Source organism: Cebidichthys violaceus, unplaced genomic scaffold (genome assembly GCF_023349555.1).
Source record: "Cebidichthys violaceus isolate CVI_PGR_0920_01 unplaced genomic scaffold, fCebVio1.0.p SCAF_17, whole genome shotgun sequence".
Lineage (NCBI taxonomy): Eukaryota > Metazoa > Chordata > Actinopteri > Perciformes > Stichaeidae > Cebidichthys > Cebidichthys violaceus.
The window spans coordinates 6,913,808-6,939,564 of NW_027176340.1; the positions used below are offsets into that span (position 1 = coordinate 6,913,808).

A 25,757-nucleotide genomic window follows, 5' to 3' on the forward strand; every position below is an offset into this window, starting at 1 on the left:
ATCAAAGAAAAAATGTCATAAAAATCCTTCTTTGTTTCCAGAAACAGCTGCGTGTTTTGTTTTTGTTTTTTTTACCTTAGAGCATATTCACTTCTGTGTGAAGCCACTGGAGTGTTGTCAGTTCTCGACTCTGTGCTTTGAAATGAAAATGAGTCATCTGTCGCAATGAAATGCTCAATCTGCTGACTGCTGTTAATCCCGTTATGATTCAACCCTCTGAAAGATTTAAACAAAGTGAGGAAAATGGGGAAAAAACAGTTGGTGACAAACAAACAAAATGGAGAAAACCAAAAGAAAAGAACCAAATAAACCCATCCATCTTATAAACCACTTAAGTCAGCCGCCAAATGATTCCTTCAATGCAAAAATTAGAGCCTCTGGAAGGTTTCTGTAATTATAGAAGGACAGAGTCCTTTTTGAAATGCCTGAAAAAGCGCAGTATTAGACTGAAGATCTAACGGGACCTGGTTCAGTCTGCAGCCAATGTGGATGCCTTATCTTTAATTTTCCCTTTGGGAATTAATAAAGTTTTTGTAGAAAAAATAGACAATTCTGGGGGAAATTGGTGGAGTCTCCATCTTATTCTAAGCTCATCATTCCGCATCTTCGGGTTTCTTACGTACACAAAGAAGGCGATGCAAGTAGAAATGTTGTACTTTTATGTATCCCAGATGGCCAGTACACCACTGCGAGCTAGTGGACATGCAGGCTGTGGTGTTATTGAGCAGTACAAACACTGATGCTAAGTGCTCTAGTTTTTATATAGCGTTAGTGGTGACGTTATGCTGTGAATATGTTAAGAAATCACAATAAGATCATATTGTGGCTTGGTATCGTGACGCTGTCGTATTGTGGGGCCTCTGGTGATTGCCACCCCTACTTTGTTTCCTTAAAAGTACATTCCTTCCCTCTTACACTACGTCTTTAAGTATTTCACCACACTGCACAAGCTCACCATGGAAACCTTGAGAAGCTGAGGTGCGCAGAGGAGGCTGTTTTTTCTTTTTTATGGATTTACATAGAGGATGAGCTGAAGTGCAATCTCTAGAGGTTTCTAGTATCTGAGAGAAAGAGCGAGAGCAACTCACAGTAAGACAGCTACAGAGGTACAAACGTTGATTGTACCTGAAATAACAGGGTGGACATGTCACCAAAGATAAGGGGAAGCAGATTAGAAGATATACAAAAGTCAGTTTTGAAAAGGCAAACAACAGCAGCAGATTCTTTCAATCAGCATCCTATTGACGTCAACAGGCTAACAGCACCAGTAACAGAAAATGAATGAGCAGAAAAGGAATTACCTTGTTTTCCGCACATAACACAGCCGTTAAATATGCTAGTACATATTAGATGCGACTTTTCTGACAATAAATGTCCTAGTAGTAATGAGCGTGGAGTGGTTAGTGTAATCCAGACAGGAAGAACTGAACACAGAAGCTGTTATTGTGTGACAAGGCGAGCAGATGTGACTGCGGGATGATTTAATGGCTGAGAGCGTCACCTTTGGTACTACGTACATCCCTGCTGGTTTAAAAACAAAACCTCAATCTGTCTTCTCAGTCACCTGTGCTCCATCTCTGTCTCTGCCTGCCTGCCGCCTGAAAAAACAAATCTTAATCTGAGTGCTTAAACAACAATAAATAAAAAAAAAGACCACCTTGACGTGAGTGGAAAATGAGTTGTGTGTATTTGCTGTAGTTTTGTAGCAATGACTGCCAAGGCTACGCAGATAAGGCGGCTCTGACGTGTGTGTGTGTGTGTGTGTGTGTGTGTGTGTGTGGGGGGGGGGGGGGGGGGGGGGGGGGGGGGGGGGGGGTACATAAATTAATATACAACACAAGAGAGGAAATGAAATTACTTCACAGATGCAGAGGACAGATAGCAGGAAGGCAAATAAGAGGTGAAAAAGATGCGTAGACAACACACAGGCTGACTGACTGGAAACACTAGACTGGAAACACTACTGGTTGACAAACGCATCCTGTGACGGCGTTTTCGTCACGGTGGAAAGAATATTGTAATGATAGCACATTTACGGCCTTTTATACTCTTTTTCACGTGAGAATTGTTATGCATTTTTTTTCCTCAGCCTGTTTTTTCATTATTTAGAGTTGCGTTAAAATCTAACTGACCACTGAAAGACGATCCATATTCAGCTACAGAGCTACTATTTATGAAGGTGATGTGTCCGAAAGAAAGGAAGTCTGACTTGAGGATCATTTTAGTGTCAGGATTTGTGTCACAAGTAGAAAACAAGAGAAAATTGCACCTGGGCATTACATGGCCTGGTTACACACCTCTAAATCACTGCCCATGTCTCACATTTCAAAATAGGTCTGGTGCTGACAGCTGCTTCACTGGTTGGAAAAACAAGCAACCAAATCAGACATTTCCAGGCAGGAAGATTTATAGTTTCAGACGGAAGAATTAGTGAAGCGTGAATGAGATAAAGCTAAAGAGCTTGATAAAAACTTAATAATAATTACTCTTTAAATCGGCATTTTTCTTTAATTGATGTGAAGAAAAGTAACCTTTGAAAGAAGATAGGACAAAAAAATGGAAGCAAGAACGCTTTGCTCGACAGGGTTTTTTCCTGTGACAGCCTTACTTGGTCTGGTATGACCACTTCCTTTTGCTTTAGATACTAACTGACACTACTGAGTCAGACAGTATAGCAAAAAAAATAGCTACATGATGCTAAAAGCCATCAGTCAGCATGAAAAAAAAGAAAAGAAGAAAGACGTGAAGACTCCAGTATGAAGATCCTGGTCCCAGTCACAGAACACAGGAGGAAGTTCACTTCGAGGTTTCGGAATCTTTTCTGAGTCAATCTGCGCCACACTTGATGTGAAAGGTTTGTGTGCATAAAAGTCACAGCTATAAATTCAGGTGGCCGCTACTGTCAGTGATGCTCAGCTGAGGAAACCGTCAGTAAGATCTTCCTCTAAAGCTCCCAAAAGCAGAAGTTGTACTGGTTTATTTGTGTCAACTACTTCCGGTGTCACTGATGTCTAAAGGCACAACACATTTAAAGGAAAAGACGGGCGAGCATGAGTCACAAATTTCCTATTTGACCAAGTGTGTATCAGTGTGTGTGTCTGAAGGCATTAAATTCTTCCTCTTGTTACACCAAAATGGTCATTCAGAAAGCAAGTTATGGATTTCATTTTCTGTCTTGATTCTGGTAATTATCAAGCCTGGAGATGTAATTCAGGGTGAATTAGCATTGAGCAGCCTCACAAAACTGACAAGAACAAGACTCTTAAGCGACATAAAAGCACGTCAAAGACATCCACTACACTGATGGATTAGCGTCTATGTCTCCATCCGGCAGCAGCAGCGTGACAGATGTCATCAAGAGACTGCAACCTACACACCAGCCAACAACTAGGCTAATCTCCTAACCTCCTTCTGAATAAACCCACATACTTCAGCCCACCTGCTAGCGGACTAAATTAATCTCTTAGCTTTTCCCTCAAAAACAAACATACATACGCACACTGACAAGCTAACTAGCCTCGAAACTAAACTCCCAGCCTTCCCACGTAGATCCCACCCGTCTTCTCTTGCCAACAAAGAAATATAATGTGCCTTTCATGAAAAGTATTCACACAAGGATGGGAGTGTGGCTCTGACAAAGGCTCGGATTATGTGGCTGGGAAAACAACAGCAACAGTCTTGCTGGGATCCTTCAGTGGGCTGACAGGACTGGGGTCTGGGTTGAGGAGCAAAACGACGAGGAAATAACGCTGCGATTGACAATTTTGTCCTGAAACTGAAAAACTGAGAGGTTAAATGAGCATGACCAGGACCAGCTGGCTGAGACAACAGGAGGTTAAAGGATAAAAAGGAAAAGTAGGGAGTAGGGAAGGGAGTCTGTGAGCAGGAGTGTTGAGAATTAGACAGAAAGGGCTAAATTAAATGAATCCGGGCCGTGATAAGCAGGTGGGACATCCGGAGTACACTGGATGATTTCTGGGCTCGGTTTTAGCTTAAACCACTGTTGCATGTCATTAACTGACTTTTTCGGTCACTCTCCTTTATCTATGGTCTCATGGGACACTTAAATCACGTCTGAAAAATAATTGAAAACACAATAACAACAATAAATTCCAGGAGACTAAATAAAGGGTTATTACTGAATCTGGGGTGCTGCGTACAAGAACATGGTGCTGAAAGGCTGGTAGAGTTTAAGGTCCTCAAAGTCTGAAGTGACGAAGAGCTGAATGACTGATAAAAAGTCTGGGACCACACAGGAATGCAGTCTGATAACTTCACATCTCAAATCTTGCATCATTAGAGCACAAGTTAAAAGCCCGCCTCACTCTCTGCCCGTCTCCATCATCGCCGCATAAATATTTGAGTGGCTGAATCACTGAAGTAAAATGTTTTTCTAAATGAGACTCCGGCAGTCTGTTGATGTTCTGGGTCATCGTGCCTGAAGTAAAACACAAGACCTCAGCTCAGATAACAGCGGTGACTCAACCAGAGGTGGGACAACATGGGTCAGGTGTGTTTGAAAGCATCGGCTGGCCAGGATACCATCTCCCCTCCACCTCGAAGGTTGTTCAGACCAAAAAAAATAACAGTGTTGAATAAAACGAATGAGGCGCTGGTTACGAGTGTTATTACCGATACAGGTGAGGATCAAGGAAGCTTAAACTCTCCTACTATATACGGTGCAGCCTGTTTGAATCTCCCAGAGTCATGAATCAGCCCACATCGGGCCTCACAGCAGAGGATAGCCCTGCTGACTCACTCTGGTGTGACTGTGCTCCGTAGCAAAGCCAACCAGGGTCATCACGTCATCTCCCTCAAAGCAAAGTCATGTTTGAACGGCTCAACAGGTGTTTCTGTGCTGGTTGTTAGAGAAAAAAGTGCTGGTTGCAGCTTGTACCTGGATAGCTGTGCTTTGGAGATAACTTTCACACCTACGCTCCTGCTCGTACTTTCAAATAGTCATGTTTTACTTTCAACCATATCTGAGCTGTATTTGAACTGAGTTACTGCTCATATAAACCAAACATTTCCTGCTGCTTCACATTCAAACTTTACTGCTACTAGCATTCTATTATATCCACTGCTGCTATTATTATAGCAGTAGTCCTATTTCTATTGTAATTTCTGCTATTACTATCATTATTCTTCTATTATATTCACTGCTACTATTATTTTGTATTAGTCCTATTATAGCTTTTGTGATATTATTGTTGTTGCTGTGTCTCTCCCTCTTACTCCCTCTCTCTCTCTCTCTCTCTCTCTCTCTCTCTCTCTCTCTCTCTCTCTAAAACAATCAAGTCGAGACAGATGGACGCCCACCCAGAGCCTCGTTCTGCCTCAGGTTTCTACCCTTTAAAGGGTTTCTTTTTTTTCTTGCCACCCAGTGCTTGCTCATAAGGGAATGTTGGGTCTCTGTAAATTATACAGTACAGTCTAGACCTGCTGTATGTTAAAAGTGTCTCAAGATTATTTAATTTAAATGATTTCAAAATATAAATCAAACTGAAAATAAAAGCTCACCACGAGCAAACCAGCAGGGACTTTTATTGTGAAGCCGCCAAGGCATATCCTATCTATTTGCAGGGGAGGTAATGGAGCTTTTTTTGGCAGTGCTGTTCTTCGATAAAAATCTAATTAAATATTGCAAGGAAGAACAGTAGAATGAAAAACAGTTAGATCAAGAGCTATGGGTCGACAGGGTGTTGTGCAGACAAGCACATGTCCATCAAAATAAACATGGTCTACACCTTCATTGTGATGAATTGCTGTAAATTTGGATTTAAAACAGTATCTTACAGTATTTCATAATAACTGTAACATACAGTTAAATGTTCATCCTCGCATCTAAATTAACAGTTAATGCCGTCAATTAACATAACAGCAGATTACTGTAATTTATCAGCATGATACAGTATTTTTTGTGGTGGAAATACACTTCTCTATACAAGTTCAGTGAGTCACAATCCATCTACATCGTACTGTCTGTAGTAGGTTAACGTGTCCATTATGTCGATACAATATTTCTATTATTCAAACTGCTTATTGCCTAAAAGTAATTTTTGAGTGACAAGACGTGACCGACTGCTCCTGAATGTGAATTTGGACACATCAGCTTCAGTTCATCCTTCTGAGCACAGCCATGTGGAGATCAACAGAGGAGCCGAGGTAACGTTACACTTATCATCGAAACTAAAAATAATCAAGGCTCTCAAGTCAGAGAGAGAGAGAGATGAGGAAAAAAGCACAGGGGGACAAGAAAATCAGAGAGAAGGAGATGGAGGAAGTTATCAGCTCTCTTAGTCAAAGTCCAAACCAGGACAGCCAAGCTGAAGAGGTGCAGGACACGAGAACAGCTCAACTGGACTCTCAAAAACCAGAAAACCAGCTGGCGTCAGAAAATGCTGCCTTGAAGGAGCAGATGGCCGCCAAAGAACTCAGTTGGGAGCAGCAGAAACAAAAAATAATGGAAAACCCATCGCATGACTTGATTCAAGTATCAATCTATTAAACAGCGTTTAACTATTACACTCATTCACATCATCCCATTGTGATCCAGCCAGCAAACTGGAGAAAATCATATGTTCTCTATCAGAACTGAAGCATATGAAACATTCAGTTTGTCTCAAGGGCTGACATAGTAAATATTGAAGTGTGTATATACACTAGGTGTGTTAGTGTGGGTGTGTAATCTGGCACATACAGTTCCCCCGAAAGCCATCTATGGATTAATGTCTCCCATCAGTGAGGTGAGACCAACTCTAGATCGGTAAGACATCTCATTTAGAGAAACATCACTACCACTTCCCTTCATTTATCTCACCCTCTGCTGTATGACGTGTGTGTGTGTGTGTGTGTGTGTGTGCGTGTGTGTGTGCATGCGTGCGCATGGATGAATTTCCCCCCATGTGCGTTTCTGTCTGTATTGTGTCTTGCCTGCGTGTGAATGGCTATATTTGTCAAATTGCAGCAGGAGTGAAAAGGTCTCATCTTGAAGACAGTGTGCAGGTTGGACCTTCCAAATAGATCAGCGGGTACACACACATTCACAGCTGAAAGGTCAATCCGACCTCTTGGCAGCGAACGTCCCACAGCGTTTAAAAACACCAGCCACACCAGTGGTGACTGATGGACTTCAATTTTCTCTTCCCCCTTGTTCATTTCGCTGCCTCCCAGCAGGAGCCAGAGTATTAGGCTTTGAGCAGCCGAGAGGGAAAGAGAGGCGGCTGTTTTAGCTGAAGCAGAGCGGAGAGAGAGGACATAAATTGTCAGAGGTGTACGACTGTAGAGAGAGGAGTGGAGAAGGGAGGAGAGGGGATGGGATGAGAGGAGAGGAGAGGAGAGGAGAGGAGAGGAGAGGAGAGGAGAGGAGAGGAGACAGAGTCGACAAATCGATTTTTTCAATTAATTCGAATTCATGCTTTAGGAATATTTTTAAAAATGAAATTGAATGATTTTCACTTTAACCTGGGTTAAGCTGCTTCACTGACCTCATGTGGAAGTTCATCATAAATGGAACCGAGAGTTTTCTTCAAACACAAATAAAATATCCTCACGACATCCGTAATGCACGCACTTAGAAAAGTGAAGAGTTCGTTCCCAAAACACTGTTCGAAGTAAAGTTTGTAGCAACTAAAAGCAGCAGCACAACTGATTCATTCCAACATCTCAAACACCTGCTCAAAAAAAAGCCGACTCATCTTCTTTTAATATCCCAAACGAGAAGAATGCGAGGGCAAATGAAAACGCTGGAGCTGGAATAGCCGACTGCTATTTGCTACAACAGCAACGGCGAGAGAGTTGTGTTAAAGCGAGAGAGTTGTGTTAAAACGAGAGAGTTGACATTGCAACTACCTTTGTAGAGAATTTGAACGGAAATAAGTTGAGCATGCTAACGCATATTCGCTGTAATCTGGCATGAAGTTTGTCTAGGTCTGGCTGTGTGACCAGAAGAATGTGTTCTTAAGTTCGACTCAAGGATGTGATAAAGTGCAGGGCTGGTTTCACAAAGATATTTTTAGACTGGTCTGCAATGTTTAGGCCGGTCTTCTTTTTTGCTCTTAGATTCCATCATAACTCAGAACTAAGAGCCATGTCTCCATGTTAACAATACGTCTGCTGACCGGTGGCACCAAATGACAAAAAAAAGAGTCAAACAGCTCATAATTTTAGGTTTAGCAACATTTCAGTGGAACAAGTATTGAGAAGAGAAAGGGTTTTCAGAGAGTTACCTATTTGAGATATACAGCCGTTCATTTGTCCAAGGAAACTATGCTGAGCCTGACTGACGAGTTAGCAGAAGTACTGCCGGTGCTGCCACATTAAGAAGACACAGTATCTCAGCCCTGCTGCTGCTCGGCACTGCACTGAGACTTTGTATTACTGGAACACTCTTTGCTGAATTTTAACAGTAAAATGTCCATGTGCACTGTTGGAATCTTCCAGAAGAAAAACGTGTTCAGCTGGAGTAAAGAGAGCGGTGCAGTTTGATGCAGTTGCATCCGTCGGGCACGTTGACAAATGTCTCTATTATCCAGAATTCATTGCGAAGCAGTCTGAGTATTAGTCTGAGCTAAGCCAAAGTCAAAGACTACCTTTGTGAAACCAGGATTTGATTTGATGGTTGTACTTTGTTGTTTCACCCTATCTGGAGTGTTTGTACCCTGAAAAAGCAGGCGGGCTCTTGTACTGTGGTGACAGGAAATGGCTTCAAGTCAGAGGAATGAAGGAAAACTATTTCAAATAAAAAGACTTGTGACTAAATGAGACATGTAATGATTTATTATTTACACAGACAACTGAGCAGTTGTGATTGAAAGTGACTGGGAGCATTGATTTGGATGAGGGGGAAGCTTTGATTATCATGCCAGTAATAGCTCTAATTAGCCATGGAAAATGATCTCCTATATCCATTTCCTGCATCAAAATGGACTAATTTCCCCAATACTGAACTCATTTCCTCACTATTAAAAATCTATTTTTTCAGTGTCAAAAACCCTCAACACTATTCTGCACAAGGCACTTTAATTGATACAACTACAAACTAATCACACCAGGAAATTATTTAATTATATTTCAACAAGACTGAGATGGTAATGGAAACGTTAGATTCGATTAATACAAGTTTTAAAAAGAGCAGTCACAATGTTGCTCCACAGGAGCAAAACAAGGAATTATTTAAGAGGATGCATCATGCACAAGGTTTCCCAAACATTACAGACTGCATTACGTTTACTTCCTCTTACCCACGGGAAGCCAGCATATGCTCCAGTCACTTTATGACTCCCAATAAGTGGCTGTGGTTTACTAATATATATCTATATTATAAGTATATGAAAAGCCTGAATCAAAGTATAAGTTAAAGTACAACACTCTGACAGCTTCACTGAAAAGGGTTTTCTGTAATTCTTGCAATAATATAGAAAGTTTCATTTCAAATGCCAATGTCCGATTCATCACATAACAATCATTTGTTCTATTTTTAAAGATTATCTTTTGGGCATTTTCGCCCTTTATTTGACAGTGCAGAGGCAGAGACTGCAAATGGGAGGAGAGAGGGTTGCATAATCATTTATAGAGGAAGTTGGTCTAATCATTAGGCGCACATTAGGGTTGACTGTCTTGCTCAAGGACACTTTGAAGTAAGAACACAAGAGGCCAAGGATCGAACCGCCAAACCGTTAATTAGTCGACAACTATCATGTTACCAGACGACTATCAATCTATCTAACCACTTAAAACAATTTCTCATTTTTGGGTTTGAGATGAGATTCCATCAGTGCCACAGTTTCAGAGAAATAGTCGAACAGTAAGAAAGAGACAAACAGGTAGAGAGAGAGAGAGAGAGAGAGACATTAACCTACTACAGACAGTACGATGTAGATGGATTGTGACTCACTGAACTTGTATTTCAGCCACAAAAAATACTGTATCATGCTGATAAATTACAGTAATCTGCTGTTATGGTTAATTGACGGCATTAACTGTTAATTTAGATGCAAGGATGAACATTTAACTGTATGTTACAGTTATTATAAAATACTTTAAGATACTGTTTTAAATCTACCGTAAATTTACAGCAATTCATCACAATGAAGGTGTAGACCATGTTTATTTTGATGGACATGTGCTTGTCTGCACAACACCCTGTCGACCCATAGCTCTTGATCTAACTGTTTTTTATTCTACTGTTCTTCCCTGCAATATTTAATTAGATTTTTATCGAAGAACAGCACTGCCAAAAAAAGCTCCATTACCTCCCCTGCAAATAGATAGGATATGCCTTGGCGGCTTCACAATAAAAGTCCCTGCTGGTTTGCTCGTGGTGAGCTTTTATTTTCAGTTTGATTTATATTTTGAAATCATTTAAATTAAATAATCTTGAGACACTTTTAACATACAGCAGGTCTAGACTGTACTGTATAATTTACAGAGACCCAACATTCCCTTATGAGCAAGCACTGGGTGGCAAGAAAAAAAAGAAACCCTTTAAAGGGTAGAAACCTGAGGCAGAACGAGGCTCTGGGTGGGCGTCCATCTGTCTCGACTTGAGAGAGAGAGAGAGAGAGAGAGAGAGAGAGAGAGACTCTTACCTGATGCAGAGCGGTGAGGCCGTCTTCATTGCAGAGGTCCGGACTCACATTGTTCTTCAGCAGGTAGCGTACTGTTGGAAAAGACGTGGAGAAACACATAAGTGACGGTGGAAGTATAAAATGACGGGAAAATATATATATATTATACGGGAAAATAAAAAAAAATATATATATATTATATATATAGATATATATATCCTGTATATTTCGAATACAGGATTTCCTTCAGTAGGCTTGAATAACTGCATTTCCTTTTACACAACTGAACCAGATTTAGAGGGCTCACTAACATGCATGCTTCACCTGCAGTTAAACAATATTTTGTAGCTAAGAATAGAAAAATATTCAAGTTGCGAGTTAAGAGACACCTGTGTTGCATCGTTATGCATGTGGCCATTCAGTTAAAAACAATATCTCAGAAAGAATACGTTGTACGGGAAAATAAAACATCATTCTCGATTGCTCCAGCAGCCAGCAGGTGAACCTTTAACCTTTTGTTACCCAATGACATCGCCAATCAATCTGCAATCCATTAATCTCACCGCATCATTTTGATGCATCCCTGCAGGAACTTCAATCTCTCAAATTATCAGCCCTGCCCGGATGTTACCCAACTGACCTTGGAAATATGGACGAATGTTGGGCGACGGCGAGGGGAGGGTGGTGGAGGATGATGTAATGATGCTTGGGATTACACTGTTTGTCTGCCTCATAGTCCCAACAGATAAACTCTCTGCCCAGACCCTAATTCAAAATATATCAGCGATCACAGTCTGCACACTGGACAGCTGCCTGACTGCTAAGACCGCTAAACCTGCTGGCCTGAGCAGGAAGTGGCGGTGGCACAAAGGGCTCCTCTCCACGCCAATATTATCCCCCGTTTTTGGCAGCGCTACCATCTGCCTTTGTCTCACAGAGACAAAAAAAGCAACGACAAAAAACCAACAGAGCGAGTGGATGAATCAGGTTGTGACACTGAAAGAGAGATGAGAGAGATTTGGGATGATAATTATCACATCTGTCCCTCAGACAGTCACATAAACATGAAGTAGATATACCACATGTTGAAGTACAAAAACACAAAGTCAAAGGGCTGTACACACACATACACAAAGTAGAGGCTGGATAAAGACAGTACAGTACAGACATGAATGTATAATGTCTGTATGTTAACAGTATCCTACTTAAAAAACAGACAATATTAATGAAATGATACGGAAATGCACATTGTTGATTGTATTTGACGTATGGCTCGTATTATGAGGTTCGGACCTTTGTTGGGAGGACATTTTAGCAGCTGAATTTTAATTAAATACCCCTGGATCAGTCCATCGACTGATCAATTTTGATCATCAACTATTCGTTTTTAACATTACACAATTCAAGCGTATCATTTGCGAGGAATTTCGCTAAATACAAACGGAATATCTTTGTGTTTTGGACTGTTGACTGAACAAAACAACAATTTAAAGATGTCGCTTTGGGTTTATGGAGTATTGTTAATACTAACATTATTGTCTTAATGTTTTGTTTGTTTGTTTGTTTTGGTTTGCTTGTTCTGTTTGTCTCTGCCCTATGTAAAGCGTCTTTGGGTACTTAGAAAAGCACTATATAAAATTAAAGTATTATTATTATTATTGTAGTTTTCATTATTATATAAACCAAATAATTAACCAATTAATCAAGAAAATAATCAGCAGATTAACGAGTAATGAAAATAACCGTTGGTTGCAGCCCTGCTGCGTGGTGAAAGCAGCTTCAGCCTGCGTCTGTCTCTACACACAGGATGCGTTCAGAGAAAGTATTGAGAGTTTTGACAGCGCTAAGAGCCAAACCCACAAAATGTGTGTCACAAATAAGAAAAACCTCTTCAGGTCGCGGTTGCGGCCATGAAGCACAAATGAAACACGAGCCATTACACAGCCTGCTGAATTGATTCATTTAGTGTTCTGCCACGGCTGATTCTGTCAGATGGACAGTAAGGCGACGCTGAATAGAGACTTTAGTGAGTAACTCAAAGTTAAAGTGAGCCCTCGTTTACAATACAAACTGTGCTGGGCCATGCACAATCAAGTATAGTGTTACACTATACATTATCGTATTATCCATTCATAGAGCTTTCTGCTTTCTCTACATCCAGCACACACACTAAATAATGCACCATTGTCAGAAAGCAAGCACCTTCTGTGTGAGAACGTAAATGGCAGATGAGCAGGTACTTTGGGAGATAATTTACTTCACTTCACCAGAGATCTTGAAGTTGGAAACAGTTCGAGCTCTAGAGGAGTGCCAGTTGTATGAACTGAGTTTTTATGACAGCTCATAAAAACGAGGCAGGGAGGCGATGACAACAAGATGTATATGAATAAAAATTGACCATCAGACCGGTCAGTATTAATGCCTGCTGGCTGCGTGTTGCAGGAGTTTCCCCTAAGTGAGAGTTAAATGTTACTGCTGTTTGCCGATAATGGCAGCTGGTCGTTACGGAAACACATTGCAATCCACAAAACGTGGCAGAGGGAGTGCTTTTTCAACAGTAAAGTAGATTGATGGAAGTACAGAGATCACCAGTCTAACTCCATTATCCCACTTCCTGAATCCTGCAGCTATTAAGACCTCAATTAGGCTTCTGACAAGCATCTCTGTTGCAACATCTAACTATGATCTTTGCCAGATCAGTTATTTTGTATTATCACAACCATGTACGCAGGAGCTCAGCAGCAGAGACATCTTAAAACCAAGGACACTGGACAAACAGAGCTGCTGGTTCACTGTTCATGCACTCCTGTAAGAGGTGGGGGGGGGGGGGGGGGGGGGGGGGGGGGGGGGAGTGAAATATTACAGCGAGTGCTGAGAGAATTGGACCCAAGGTTATAGAGTACAAACTCAGTCTGACTGCATCCAATAAATGTCACACACCATCTCTGCTCTCCACCGTGTATTTGGAGTGCTTTGTTGTCCATGAACAGTGTGGAGACGAGATTGTAAACACATCTCAGAGGAACTACAGGACCGGCATCACGCTCACATCACAGCCAACACAAGCTGCCTCCTCTGTCATTCTCTTGTAATTACATACAGAGGTGTTTGTTGTGTATTCAAAATCTTCAAGGGACTTTCTAAATGTCATGCTGAGCTGCCCAGGGAGATTATAGTTGGATTTAAATTGGCTTGAAAAGTGCATTTAAATAACACTATTTATGAAGCATCAAGCACAAGGTTTCCTGAAAATAAGTGATTGCATTACTTTTAGTTCCTCATGCCCAAAGGAGGCCAAAGGAAAGTCATTTTGTGACTCTCAATAAGTGGCAGTGGTTTATGAATTTATTTGTATTATAAGTATATGAAAAGCATGTATAAGTTACTGCACTATGAGGAACTCAACAAAAGCAAGCTCCATTGAAACGTTTTCACCACAGTGTTTGCTGTTACATGGGCAGCTTTTTGAAATAAAGTGTTCAGAAAGTATTCAGACCTCTTCACTTCCTGACACAACCATCACTTATTTACACTTTGCTTTTGTTTCTGGATTCTTAATTTACCGTAGCAAAAGAAGTGAGAACCTCATCACCTTCTACAGAAGTCCTACGTTTGATCGACATCTGCGCCGATAAGAACATACGGAATGTGCGAAATAAAGTCCATTACAGTAGAGACTTCATAAAGTCATTCAACATAAACTGATTGGATTGGTGCGTACAGTAGATCAGTGCCAAGTCAAAGTGAAAAAAACGTTTTAAAACTTCTGATTCCGAGTAGCCAAACAGACTACGTCCTAAAACACAGGAGAGCAAGTGGTTGCAGTACTACTACGGTTATTACTTTTAGACTGTTGTCTAAAGTGCCAGAGAGGTTGTGAGGATCTGGATGAAGTTAAACTTCAAGTTCAATCGATCAAATATCTCGCTAATACAAAAACTAACCACCAAAATGTACAAATAATCACAAATCCTGGTCAGGAAAACCTTACTGTGAAAAACAGCTCCGATTAGATAACAGAGACCTAATATCTGTTGCATTCAGCTTGAACAAAACTCACTATTTCGGCATGACTGCGAAAAGAAATCCAGTTTCATGACAAACAAATCAGTTGTGTGAAAGTAGGAAACACCAGGATGAATGACAGAGTCTTGGTGAACTTCAGCACTAGATAAATGCTACCCTGTCTCTGTTCACTTCACCCACAGGAACTCCCAACAATTAATCTCCATTAAATACTGACTGCTGGTAGAAACTGTACCCAAAGCTCTGCAGAAGTATATATGTGTGTGCGTACATTAAGACATTTGTGTTTTTACGTTACTTCTCATTCACATACTGGGCCCTTTTGTGTTTGTTTTGTGTGTTTGGATTCAACACATACAGCAATGTTTAAAGACTTTTTGTTTTCACTTTTTGTAATCGGAAGGTGACAGCTGTGTCTGAGGGTGTCTGTGAGAGGAAGAAGTCAGATAGCTCTGCCTGCTCTTCAGGCTGCAAATTATACAATTAAAAAAAAGAAATAATAAATAACAATATGTGGTAGAAAGATGAGATGAAACAGATTTCAGTTTGTGTCTGAAGATGAGAGAGACGTTTACACAGCTCGAGGAGAAAGGCAGCGAGTTGACTCGTTTAACATTCATGAATAATTCTGTTGTTTTATTTTGTTTCTTTAATGCATATTTCATATTGTGTCGTGTCGTTTGATATTTCGCTTAATGTCTGGGTGGAATTTTAGTTTTTTTGTTTTCAATCTTTGGTCTGTTTGAATCCATTTGTGTAAACAATGTTCAATGAAGTGGTTATGAAATTCAAATGCTCTACCTTGTACGCAATGTACTGCAGTAGCTACATGAAGGTGATGTGTTAATGTGACTATAGATATGAAATGTGTGTGTGCGAGTCTGTGCAACGATGACGGCCTCCTTTATCACGTCACACAGCGATGCACACTGTGATGCATAGAAATGCATCAATGCTGAGGCAAATTCAGGATAAATGTCTCTCTGCTGAAAGAAGTCACATATTCTTTATTATTCCTGATTGTATTTAAATGGAACTAAGAGTGAGCCGACGTCATCACAAACAAGATCGGACGGACGCTTCTGCGCACGTTAGATGATACAGTATCTCTCAATGCACTCACTTCCTTTTCGGGGTCAGTGAGAATATAAAATCAAGTGTTAAGGTTACATTTTGTTGTTTCAAAGAGCAGAATGTTTGATCTGAATGTATCTGTGTATGAACGGTGATAATAAAAGTGGAATTTTGTCTCTTTTTGTTTGGATTTGTCCTGCTATAGAGTGATTATTCTGTAATACAATGCATGTCTGTATGTGAACGATCTCTTAACCTGCTGGTGTCACAAGAGGAAAAGTCATCGCATTAGGGATGGGACGATAAAGGATGCTGTAGTGGAGCACGGTGACAAACACTCCATAAATTGACAGGAAAGAGCTGTCTAGCACATGTCATGTTAGAGAAGTGAAGATAGCCTGATTTAAAAAATACAGGAATTATCATGTAAGAAAGAACAGACTCTTTTTATTTATTTACTTATCCATTATTTTTGCATTTTCTTGTGATTTATGGTTACCTTCAAGATTGTTACGTTCAAGATTGTTTGTTTGTCACTAAGAAGAATGTTAAAACAAGATGTATCCTGGGATTCAATAAATATTTGCTTCTTAACAAAATGTAAAGTATGTTTTAGTGCCATTTTATGTGTTTTAAGCATATTTTCATGCATCATTTTGTGAATTCGCAATTATTTTGACCAGGATAATCGTGGCATGACATTTTCAAGGGATCACAAAAGTCATTAGGATTCATCCTCTGGGATCATAAAGAGTTAATAAGATGCACAACATTTCACGCCAATCAATCCATTAGTTGTTGAGATATTTCAGTCACGATGACAGACATTGCCATCCCTAGACTTTCTAATTTTCATATTGACAAATGAATGAATTTTCAGTGGTAATGTAGTTACTTCAAAGTAAAAGTCCTTTTTTTTTTCAACCCGCATGTCTCATTAGCAGCAAATAGACTCTGACTTAATGACCAACGGCACTTGAAACTGTGCGACTTCTTTACTTTTATCTCACCCCGTGGCATATGAGTTTTTATGATAAAAGGAAAACAGATCTTAGAGAATACATCATACAAACACTGACAGGGAAGTGTCAGGGATAAAATGTTGTGATACATCACAGACAGACACACTGGTACAAAGAGATGCAGAGAAAAAGAGGGGAGGAAGTAAAATAAGCTGGCGACACAACCCACAAATGTGATTCCTATCCGCCTGCAGCACCACCCGATGGGGCCGAGCAAACGCACACACAAACACAAAAATCTTTAAAAAGCAATCCATTACATCGAATGGGTCACCATGGAGATTATCTATACCGCCACAAAAAGCCAGTAACACAACGCTGCAGCAATCTCATGCACGTCTTCCTGGGCAGCTCCCACAAATTCCCATCGAGGGAGGAGATGGATCTGGACGAGATGCTTCCCAAAAGATAAAAGATACGTCAACAAACAACAGCGCACGAAGAGAGACACACCCTTCCTTCCTGTTATCTTACTGTGCCTCCACAATACTGTGTGTGTGTGTGTCTGTGTGTGTGTGTGTGTGCAGGATTGTGTGTCGGAGATGGAAACAATTCCCAAGTGAATGAACTTTGACTATACAGGAGGTATTTAGGTCACACGTTTCCTGAACTCTGATTATTGATAAGAAGTTATTCACAAACAGCCAGGTTCATGAATATCATGAATACTAATAATATATTGTACATTCTTATAGTTGTCTATGTTTGCTCTTAATAAAAATGTAAATCCTCTTTACTGCACTGCACATCTCAAAGAAGCTAAAGCAGGTATTTTACAGTTTGGATGCTGATTTCCAGGTGTCACCAGAACCGATCTTAAAGGTCATTAGTTTCTATAGTCACTGTTTCTGATTTAATTTACTCGTTGTTTGCAGTCATGCCAGAAAAGTAATCCAGTGTGAATAATATTGTCTTGACATCCTTTTTTACGCATCTGTAAATAATACAGTTTCTATGGGAGACCCTGCATTGTATTAGATGTATTAGACAAGTCAGGTGTGATGCATGTCGGCCCTCAGATTACAGTTGAAGTGCAGATTATTTTTAGGAGGCTCTGTTTGATGCAAACTCTGCCCCTTTTTTTTCCAATAGAGTTGCAAAGTGAGAGGAGCCACTTGTTCCACGAGTATTTTTCCTCACTCAGACTTTCCATTTCATCATGTTTTCAGTGATATCTTCAATGTAACTGATCATAGAAACAGAAGACTCTCCCGGATATTGTAAAAACCCGATAGGCTTATGTTATGGCCACAAGTTTGAATTATTTCATCTTTTTTTTCTGGGAAATTATGTTGATGTTTGAGACAATACCATGAGCCTTTGTCGCAGACGCTATGGAGAAGAGACGAGCCAAAGGCTCAAAACAGAGCTGCTGCATATTCAAAAGAAAACGCTTCGTCATTGCAATTGTAAGATGCAGATTGTATTATCATTTACTTTATAAATGTTATTTTGACCCGCCACCTGTATAAGTAACAGAATTTTAGGCTCCTCGATTGGATGTTTCTTATCAAAAAGGACCGTGACAATTGGAGCTAACCTGGTGTAACTTTACTAGACACTTATTGAACATTCATTGCAAAAGGTATGAGTCACAATAATAAAAAATAAAAAAATCAATATCCTGATGTTACACAATGATTTCCTTGTGATCAGGATCCTGGTGTCCTGATTGGACAGAAAGTTTCCATAAAGCTTCCGACCAATAATCCCCCTAATGTGGATCTGATGCATACAAACCAAGGTGAGAGCATCATCTGTGGTCATGGAACAATATCAAACAATGGTATTTGCTTAACATTCAATATTTGTTCATCTGTCTGTAATGTTGTACTTGTATTTATTGACAATAAAGAGTCATACTCTGAGAACTTCAGCGGTTCAATTTTAAATAACTGTCCTTTTAAAAGCCCGGTGTGTGCCGTTAGCCATCACACCGCTTAAAAACAGTTGTCATAAATCATATCAGCTCACAACGTGAAATCGAGTCGCTTGTACAAGTACTATAACCTTCCGTCTGCAGCTACGCAGATGAGGATCTCTCCGAGTTCATTTCAGGATTCATTTTTATGAGCCTACTTATTCCTGTCCAGGAAATCCCTGGCAGATAATTGATGTGGGAGCCGCAAGCACGCATGTTGAGACATTTGTAACGGTACATAACATCTGCATGCGTCTCGTCATTGATAAGAGACCCTTTTGCTAGGTAATATACAGCACAGTTAATGCAGATGCATGGGTGTTCTTATTGTCAGGGTTTAGCTCAGGATGCTGACTCATACTGATCCCCCTGGAGGCTCATATCTCACAGCCAGTGATCACTGATAAGGGGGAACGGCCGGTGAAGTGAGGATCAAGTAAAGATTGTAATATAAGAGGGGCTGTGTGAGATCAGACGCAGAAGAGGAGAATTGATGTTATTTCCAGAGCATCTCTCTTTGCTCTATTGAAGAGACAAATATGTGTTGTGCAGCAGTAAGAGCTGCCACAGAATCCCTTAAATCTCACAGGTGAGCTGATACCAATGAGAGAATGGTTTATGTAATACATACCTAGATTGTCACTGTGGTTTATAATCCATCTGAAACAGTGATATTGTGGTGAGAGGTCAGAATGTAATGCACTGCAGGCAACACAGGTTACTTTAAAACATTTCAAAATGGGTCCAAGTAACTACAGAGATAAGGGTGGTACACTTCAAGCTGCTCTAAGTGAGTTTGTTGATTAAAAGTTGAACCGAAATTTGAATTTGCCTCACTGTAATGAAGATTTTTCCAGTTTTCAAAAGAGGATAAGGCTATTTTTAGATGCATTTTTGGCATAACTGACAAAACAAAGATCCACTGTTTCAATCTGTCAATAATTGGGGTGTGATACTAGCCAGCGTTATCAACGTTTAGCCATTTAAGCTGTCTGGCTTTTCAAAACACTCAACATGTGGGCGCATCATGTTGTTAAGTTTGTGTTCCAATTGGAGGGTAAAAGCTATTTAGCTTAGCTTGCTAACATTAGCACTGATTTCAATTAGGTGCTACTGTGTTTGCATGTTTTTGTGCACACAGTCAGTCAGTACTGAAAGTGTACACACCAACAGGCCACCAATATATAGTGGCACTGCAGGGAAATAGAATTATAATTTCGTCCTTTTTGGCAATTACAATTTTGACTAAATAAAACAAAACAATTATTGATGATATCAGTCAGTTTATCAGAGGTCATTCTAGTTGGACTTAAAGGGGCAAGAGCTAAAGTGGATATTAACCTGCACTGTAAACATAATTATTATTTTCGAAGTAAACCTTAACCTGTATAAAAAATGTGCAACCATTTTTCGTTATGTTATATATTTTTTTGCCTCAAGCGAGGAGATAAGAGGCTTTTCTGGAGGATTTTCACCGAAAAGATATACCAGCAGAAAAATATTGTAAGATGCTACCCACGATCACAGCCATATTAAAACATGATTATACTGAATGTACAGTTCTGAATAAGATCTGAAAATAATGACGAGAAATTATAATTCGGCTTTAAATTAATAAATCTTATGTACAGTAGTTACATTAGGTTAATGATATTTGATGAGTTACAGCGTGATGACACTGATTAAATTGGGCTCTTTTTCAGTATTTAGATACATGAACGATCTAGAGACCACTCTGTTCTTTCTCACTCAGCTCTCAATACTGACGTAATTGATCAAAAAATTGCTAGCATTCATTTCTGTCATCATGCCACGACCCCGTTTCATTAGTTTTACCCGAATTCACTACAAATGGGAGACAGCTGATGCAGCACACATATACATCAGTGCGCATCAGTTCACCCAACTTAGACACTGTAATCTTAGAACAGTCAAATGGCCCAAAACATATCAAACAGTGCAGCGGTTCACAGAAAGTAACATAATTACGTTCCCAGCGCTCTTCAGGCGAAGAAGCCTTCCTTGCTTTCCTGTCGGCTGAGCAGAAAGTAGGCCACTTGGCACCGCCATAAGTAGAAGCTAAATGACATTGGTTTTAGTAGGACGTTAGGAGAGAAGATGATATAATTAGCATTGGACTCTGTGTTATAATTATCCTCCACATCATGAGCTATTAAGGGACTTTAATTGTATGTTACACTGCTTTAACAGATGTAGTTAGACGGCACAGCGCGAAAGAGCAATTTAAAGACACAACGCGCTGAGTATTGGGATGCAGCAGGTTTTCTCCGGGTCACCGTGAGCAAATTAACGCTGAAATAGAATAAACATTACATGCTCCAATGAGCTCAGCTCTCCATTTGGAGAGATGATGGGAACTCGCTCTAAAAGAAAGAGCGATTTAAAGCACTCTTAATAATGTAACGAACAGACAAATCCTTCAGGTGACATTGTGGACACACTGACAAATCCCGGATGTCGTCCTGTGGTTCTCAAACATTAGCCGCCGCTTTGAAGAAATATGAAGAACCAAGGCTCCCATCGTCAGATTAACTCCAGGTTCATAAATCTCATCTCAAATAATGGATATTTTTCACAGTTTATTTCCATATCACACTGCCAGCACGGTCTGGGTTCCTTTTAAGCTTCGAGGCAGAGCTGTTAATGTATATTCAAACTAATTAAGCCAAAGATCACCCTGTGAGAATTCACAAATAGCCTTTTTTAATAAACTTTACAAAATAAGCTCATTCCCCATCTTCTTGATAGTAATAAATCAAAGAGATTGGGCCTTGTGCAAGAACTTTTTTTAATTCTTATCTCGACGTTCTCTTACTTTATTAGTACAGTGGTCTTTTACATGTGTGCCACGTCACATTCAGCAAACTTTAGATAACTGTGTAAATGACGAGTGTAAACATAATGAAAGCCATCTGTGCTCAAATTAGTGTGTTTTCATGAGAATTAACATAATTAGCACCCCAATAAGACCATAGAAGGCTACCCATCCTGCACCATATGTCCCGAAAGGTTCATTCATCGAACAATAAAAGGAAGATCTTTACATGTTCTATGATTTTAGTCCTGCTGTCGGAGATCCATAAAGAAAAAGTGTATACTTTACTCTTTAACACCGTCGGCAGTGGAATTAAGGGGCCTGTTAAAGCCAAGGATTTGGAGAACATAACTAGCGCCGTTAATGCCGTGTCACCTGAGGGTCATACTGCCACTGAAATAAAGAAGAAATCTATATGAACATGGCTGAAAAAAAAGCATCCCGCCACAGCAAGGCGATTGATGACTGCAACAGAGCGGGTCAAGAAGAAGTTTACATCAGATGGAGATAGATGAAAGAAAACTTGCCATAATAGGTGATGTTGCACGTTGCATGTCAGGCATTACAACGGAGGATGTTCCCCTGGGCAGCATTTTGCATAAACCTGCTTGTGAAGATGCAAGTGAAAAACCATCCATAACCATGACCATAAACTTTGCTAAAATCACTCTAACCAGCCACTTAAGAACGGCTCTGAACGTTTTGAGTGTTTCTTGCCTGAGACCCAATGGGATTGCTTGTCTGTACACAATAATAAAAGTCTACAGCTATATGAGGTTGTACTTCAGCACAGTTATGAGCTAAATGCTAACGTCCAACATTGACCAACATTGCCATCCCTAAAAATGTGCCCCTGTGACTAGAAATGTATATAAAACAAAATAAAGAGGATCAACGTTAACTGGGCGTATATTGTAGCAGCCCTGATAAGAGGCGCTGAGACCTGGAACTAATCCAGGTTTCATAATTAGTCATATCAGTGCAGAGTCACATGAGGTAGAGAAACAGATGGAGAAAGGCAAAACACATTAAAAAAACACCTATTTTACCAAACATTTCAATTAATTATCTTCCCTTCGGTCGCAATCTTCCAAACCTGAAGCCAAGCTGCCCTAAAATACCCTTTAGCTCTTATAATTGAGTTTCAACTGCTTGTCACAGGTTTTATTTGATATCAAACAGGATTATTGAAATAATCAATAAGGTGTATGTTCAATGTGTTAACCTACATAACCTACAAGAGTCATGTTCAAATCTGTACATGTTTATGATGCACAGGAGTAAAAAAAAAAGAAGAAAAAGAGTGCAGCATAATGTTCGGAGACAAGCATCAGTATTGTTTGTCTCAGTAATACTCTGGGTTAAGCAACAGTGCTCCATCCAATTAGTTCCAGTATGCGTACAAAAAGGCATTAAGATAGCAGGCTTACAGCGATTATAGTGAAAGAGAGGGGGGAATAAAAAGTAAGACAGCCAGCCGGGGAGTAAGTGAGACAGAGGGAGGTCAATTTTAATGATGAAATTAAACATGAAGACCTGAGTCACACGTGGTTCTGGTCTTGCAGAGTGCTACTGCAAAATATGCATACAAAAAAAGAGTGAAAGGGTATTTTGTGGAGACAGAGGGAGTCGTGCGAAATCTGATTAACTGACTCGTGACTACAAGTTTGAAAAGGAATAAAACTTTGTGTGGAGTTAAAGAGCAGTGAGCTCACTAGACCTCCGTAGCCTCTCCTCTGCTTGAGATTAGCACCTTGAGGCCGCAACTAGCATAACACACCCAAATATCTACCTTTGGCCTTGTGGGTAAAGGCTAAAGGTTTTGACAAGTGAGAAGAATGCATGAAATGAAATATATATGCATGATATGCAATATATATGCATGAAATGAAATATATATATATAATATATAATATATATATATCCTGTTCTTTTTTTTTTTTAAACTGTCATTGCGAGTCCTGTAACAAAAGTGCAATGCTACATAAATAGTCTTTTAAAGCCATTTCCAGATGCAGTTCCTTTAATGACCACTAGATGCTGGTCACAAAACATTCTGACTGAAGTAAATTCAGAAACGTTTCTCTTAAAAAAAAAAAAATCAATCAATTCACAAGAGCTAATTTTACTTCTTCTAAAGCGTCTTGGTAGCAATTTTGAAAATTGTTCCATCGAGGGTGTCTGAGGCTTGTAAAGGCAGAGTTATATATTTGACTGACCCCTTAGGCAGCTGCAGCAGTTGCCATTTGTTCATCCCTGCTCAGCTGCACTCCACTGCCCCCATTTGGATTTTATATCTCCAGTATTATCTGACAAAGATGGCAGATAGTTGGGTTGAGATTATTATTGGTATTTCATCAAATCTGAATCTAGCATTTAATCTGCTTTCTGACCCTGAGTTTAAATCCCTTATCAAATATATATATATGTTTAGTTTTAAAAATGTATAAGTAAGAAATGTAATAATAATGTAATGTTTCACTTCCTCCACTGTCTCAATCAGAAAATGCACTTATTCATTCAATACCATATTTGTCAACTCACTTTAGCTCCAGGGCAGTTTTCAGGTTAGTCGAAACATTTTAAAATGTACTCTCACTCTTCATTAAATTCATCCTCTCAGTCCACAGGTGTTTCTGGAGTTTCATCACATTCAAATAAAAAGGTCACTCACTGTGGCTCTCAGGTTAAACATTATCAATCTTACTGTTGTTAATGAAACACGCTGCCCTGGTTTGGTGAGGTCTAATCCTCGTTGGTTAATCCATAATCCTATTGTAGGATTTACTCTATGGTGGGGGGCTTTTCATTCCCTATGAAATGGGGAGGTGGGTGGGTAGTGGGAGAGGCACTGGAAGATGTGAGGGGGTTTAGAAAGAGTGGGGGAGCACAGAGGCGCTGACGAGGCAATCGGGGGATTGGCAGCAGTGGATAAAGTCCGACCGCCACTTGAACAACTTCGACCAGCGGGTGGGCTTCAAACACGGACGCTGATGAAAACGTAGTGGAGCGGTTTGCCTGTCTGCATAATTAAGTGAGCCAATTAATGCTTATAACAATGTCAGTTACATTCAATTCATTGTAACTTTTTTTTTTTCATTTAGTAACAAAAAAGAAAGAAAGAAAGAAAGAAAGAAAAGCATTCACATTTTCCCCAGTTCATGCAGTCCTGTTGACGGAGTTATCTGCTGCGCACGTCCATTGTCGTCATTTTATATCTCATATCATGTCAAAATAGAGTCAATTTTTTTCAGCTTCTTATCTGTCACTTCCACTAAAAACATGTCTTCAACAATAACTAGCCATTTGGTCGTTAGCTTTCACCACATCCACATAACAGCAACAAGTCTTCCAAAATAAGTGACAAAAATATTACGTTCACAAGCATTTTATGATCAGACACCCTCACTAACAGGACGAGACCATTTGTCTGTGCCTCCCAAAACGGAAAAACAAATCTGTTTCAGTTAAGGTTTGGTTATGTTTAGGGAAACATTGTAGTTTGGGTTGAAATGACTACATTGTCATGGTTACAGTGATAAGTCACTTGCTGCCGTTCGTCTTGAAAGGGCCGTCTCTGTAACACCTTTTTATCACTATTTATAGTCTTAATAGCAATAATAATTCAGCTCATAGGCACCTGAGAGCCTACTATTTGTTTTAGCACTATTTCCCAAAAGGCAGTTATTTCCAAAAGGTACAAGTAATCAAAAAAAAAAAAGATCTACACTTCATCCAACATATCTGACATATGTATGACTTTTCACCTTGGCTGAAATAAAGAAACCTCTACATCCATTAATTGGTCAATGTTTAGTGTATCTACCCCATTTAGTCAATCACTATCTGAAATCTTAAGTGTATAAGAGAAAAATGGGAAAGACAGAGCTAAATATTAAGATTACACACATCATTCCTAATATCCATTGACTGTGATTTAGACCACACTATTCACTTCCACCCATGACAGATTTACTTGAGGGCGAGTTCGCCCAGCAGCCACATCCACTATCTCCCACATACTATCCCGTGCAGCAGCAGCAGCAATGATGATGCGCAATTTGTGCCTCTGCAGCTGAGTAGCTCTGGGCCATGGCTGCCTGGACCTCTCTCTGTCAGCCTCAGTTACCATGGAAATAGGAGTTAACTTGAGAGTCGGGGCTCTCCTAGGATATTTAACTGATGTGAAGAAGGGGAGGAAGCTTCAGCGAGCTCGTTGGCAGACTACCGCTTAGTGCAGCACAGTTCACTAAAGACCACAGTGAATAATAACAAAAACAATAATCCGGCTTTAAGTGAGCAATCTGGAA

General features: G+C 40.0%; 1 protein-coding gene across 4 annotated transcripts in view; it reads right to left on the reverse strand.

Annotated features, from left to right (window-relative positions):
- The window catches only part of ppp1r16b (protein phosphatase 1, regulatory subunit 16B), an 82,005-nt gene that overhangs the window by 20,017 nt on the left and 36,231 nt on the right, over positions 1-25,757 (reverse strand). For all 4 annotated transcript variants that reach the window (XM_068712397.1, XM_068712394.1, XM_068712396.1 and 1 more), the window contains exon 3: positions 10,590-10,660. In XM_068712397.1, the coding sequence (XP_068568498.1) occupies positions 10,590-10,660 (71 nt within the window). The remainder of the gene's footprint in view (positions 1-10,589; positions 10,661-25,757) is intronic.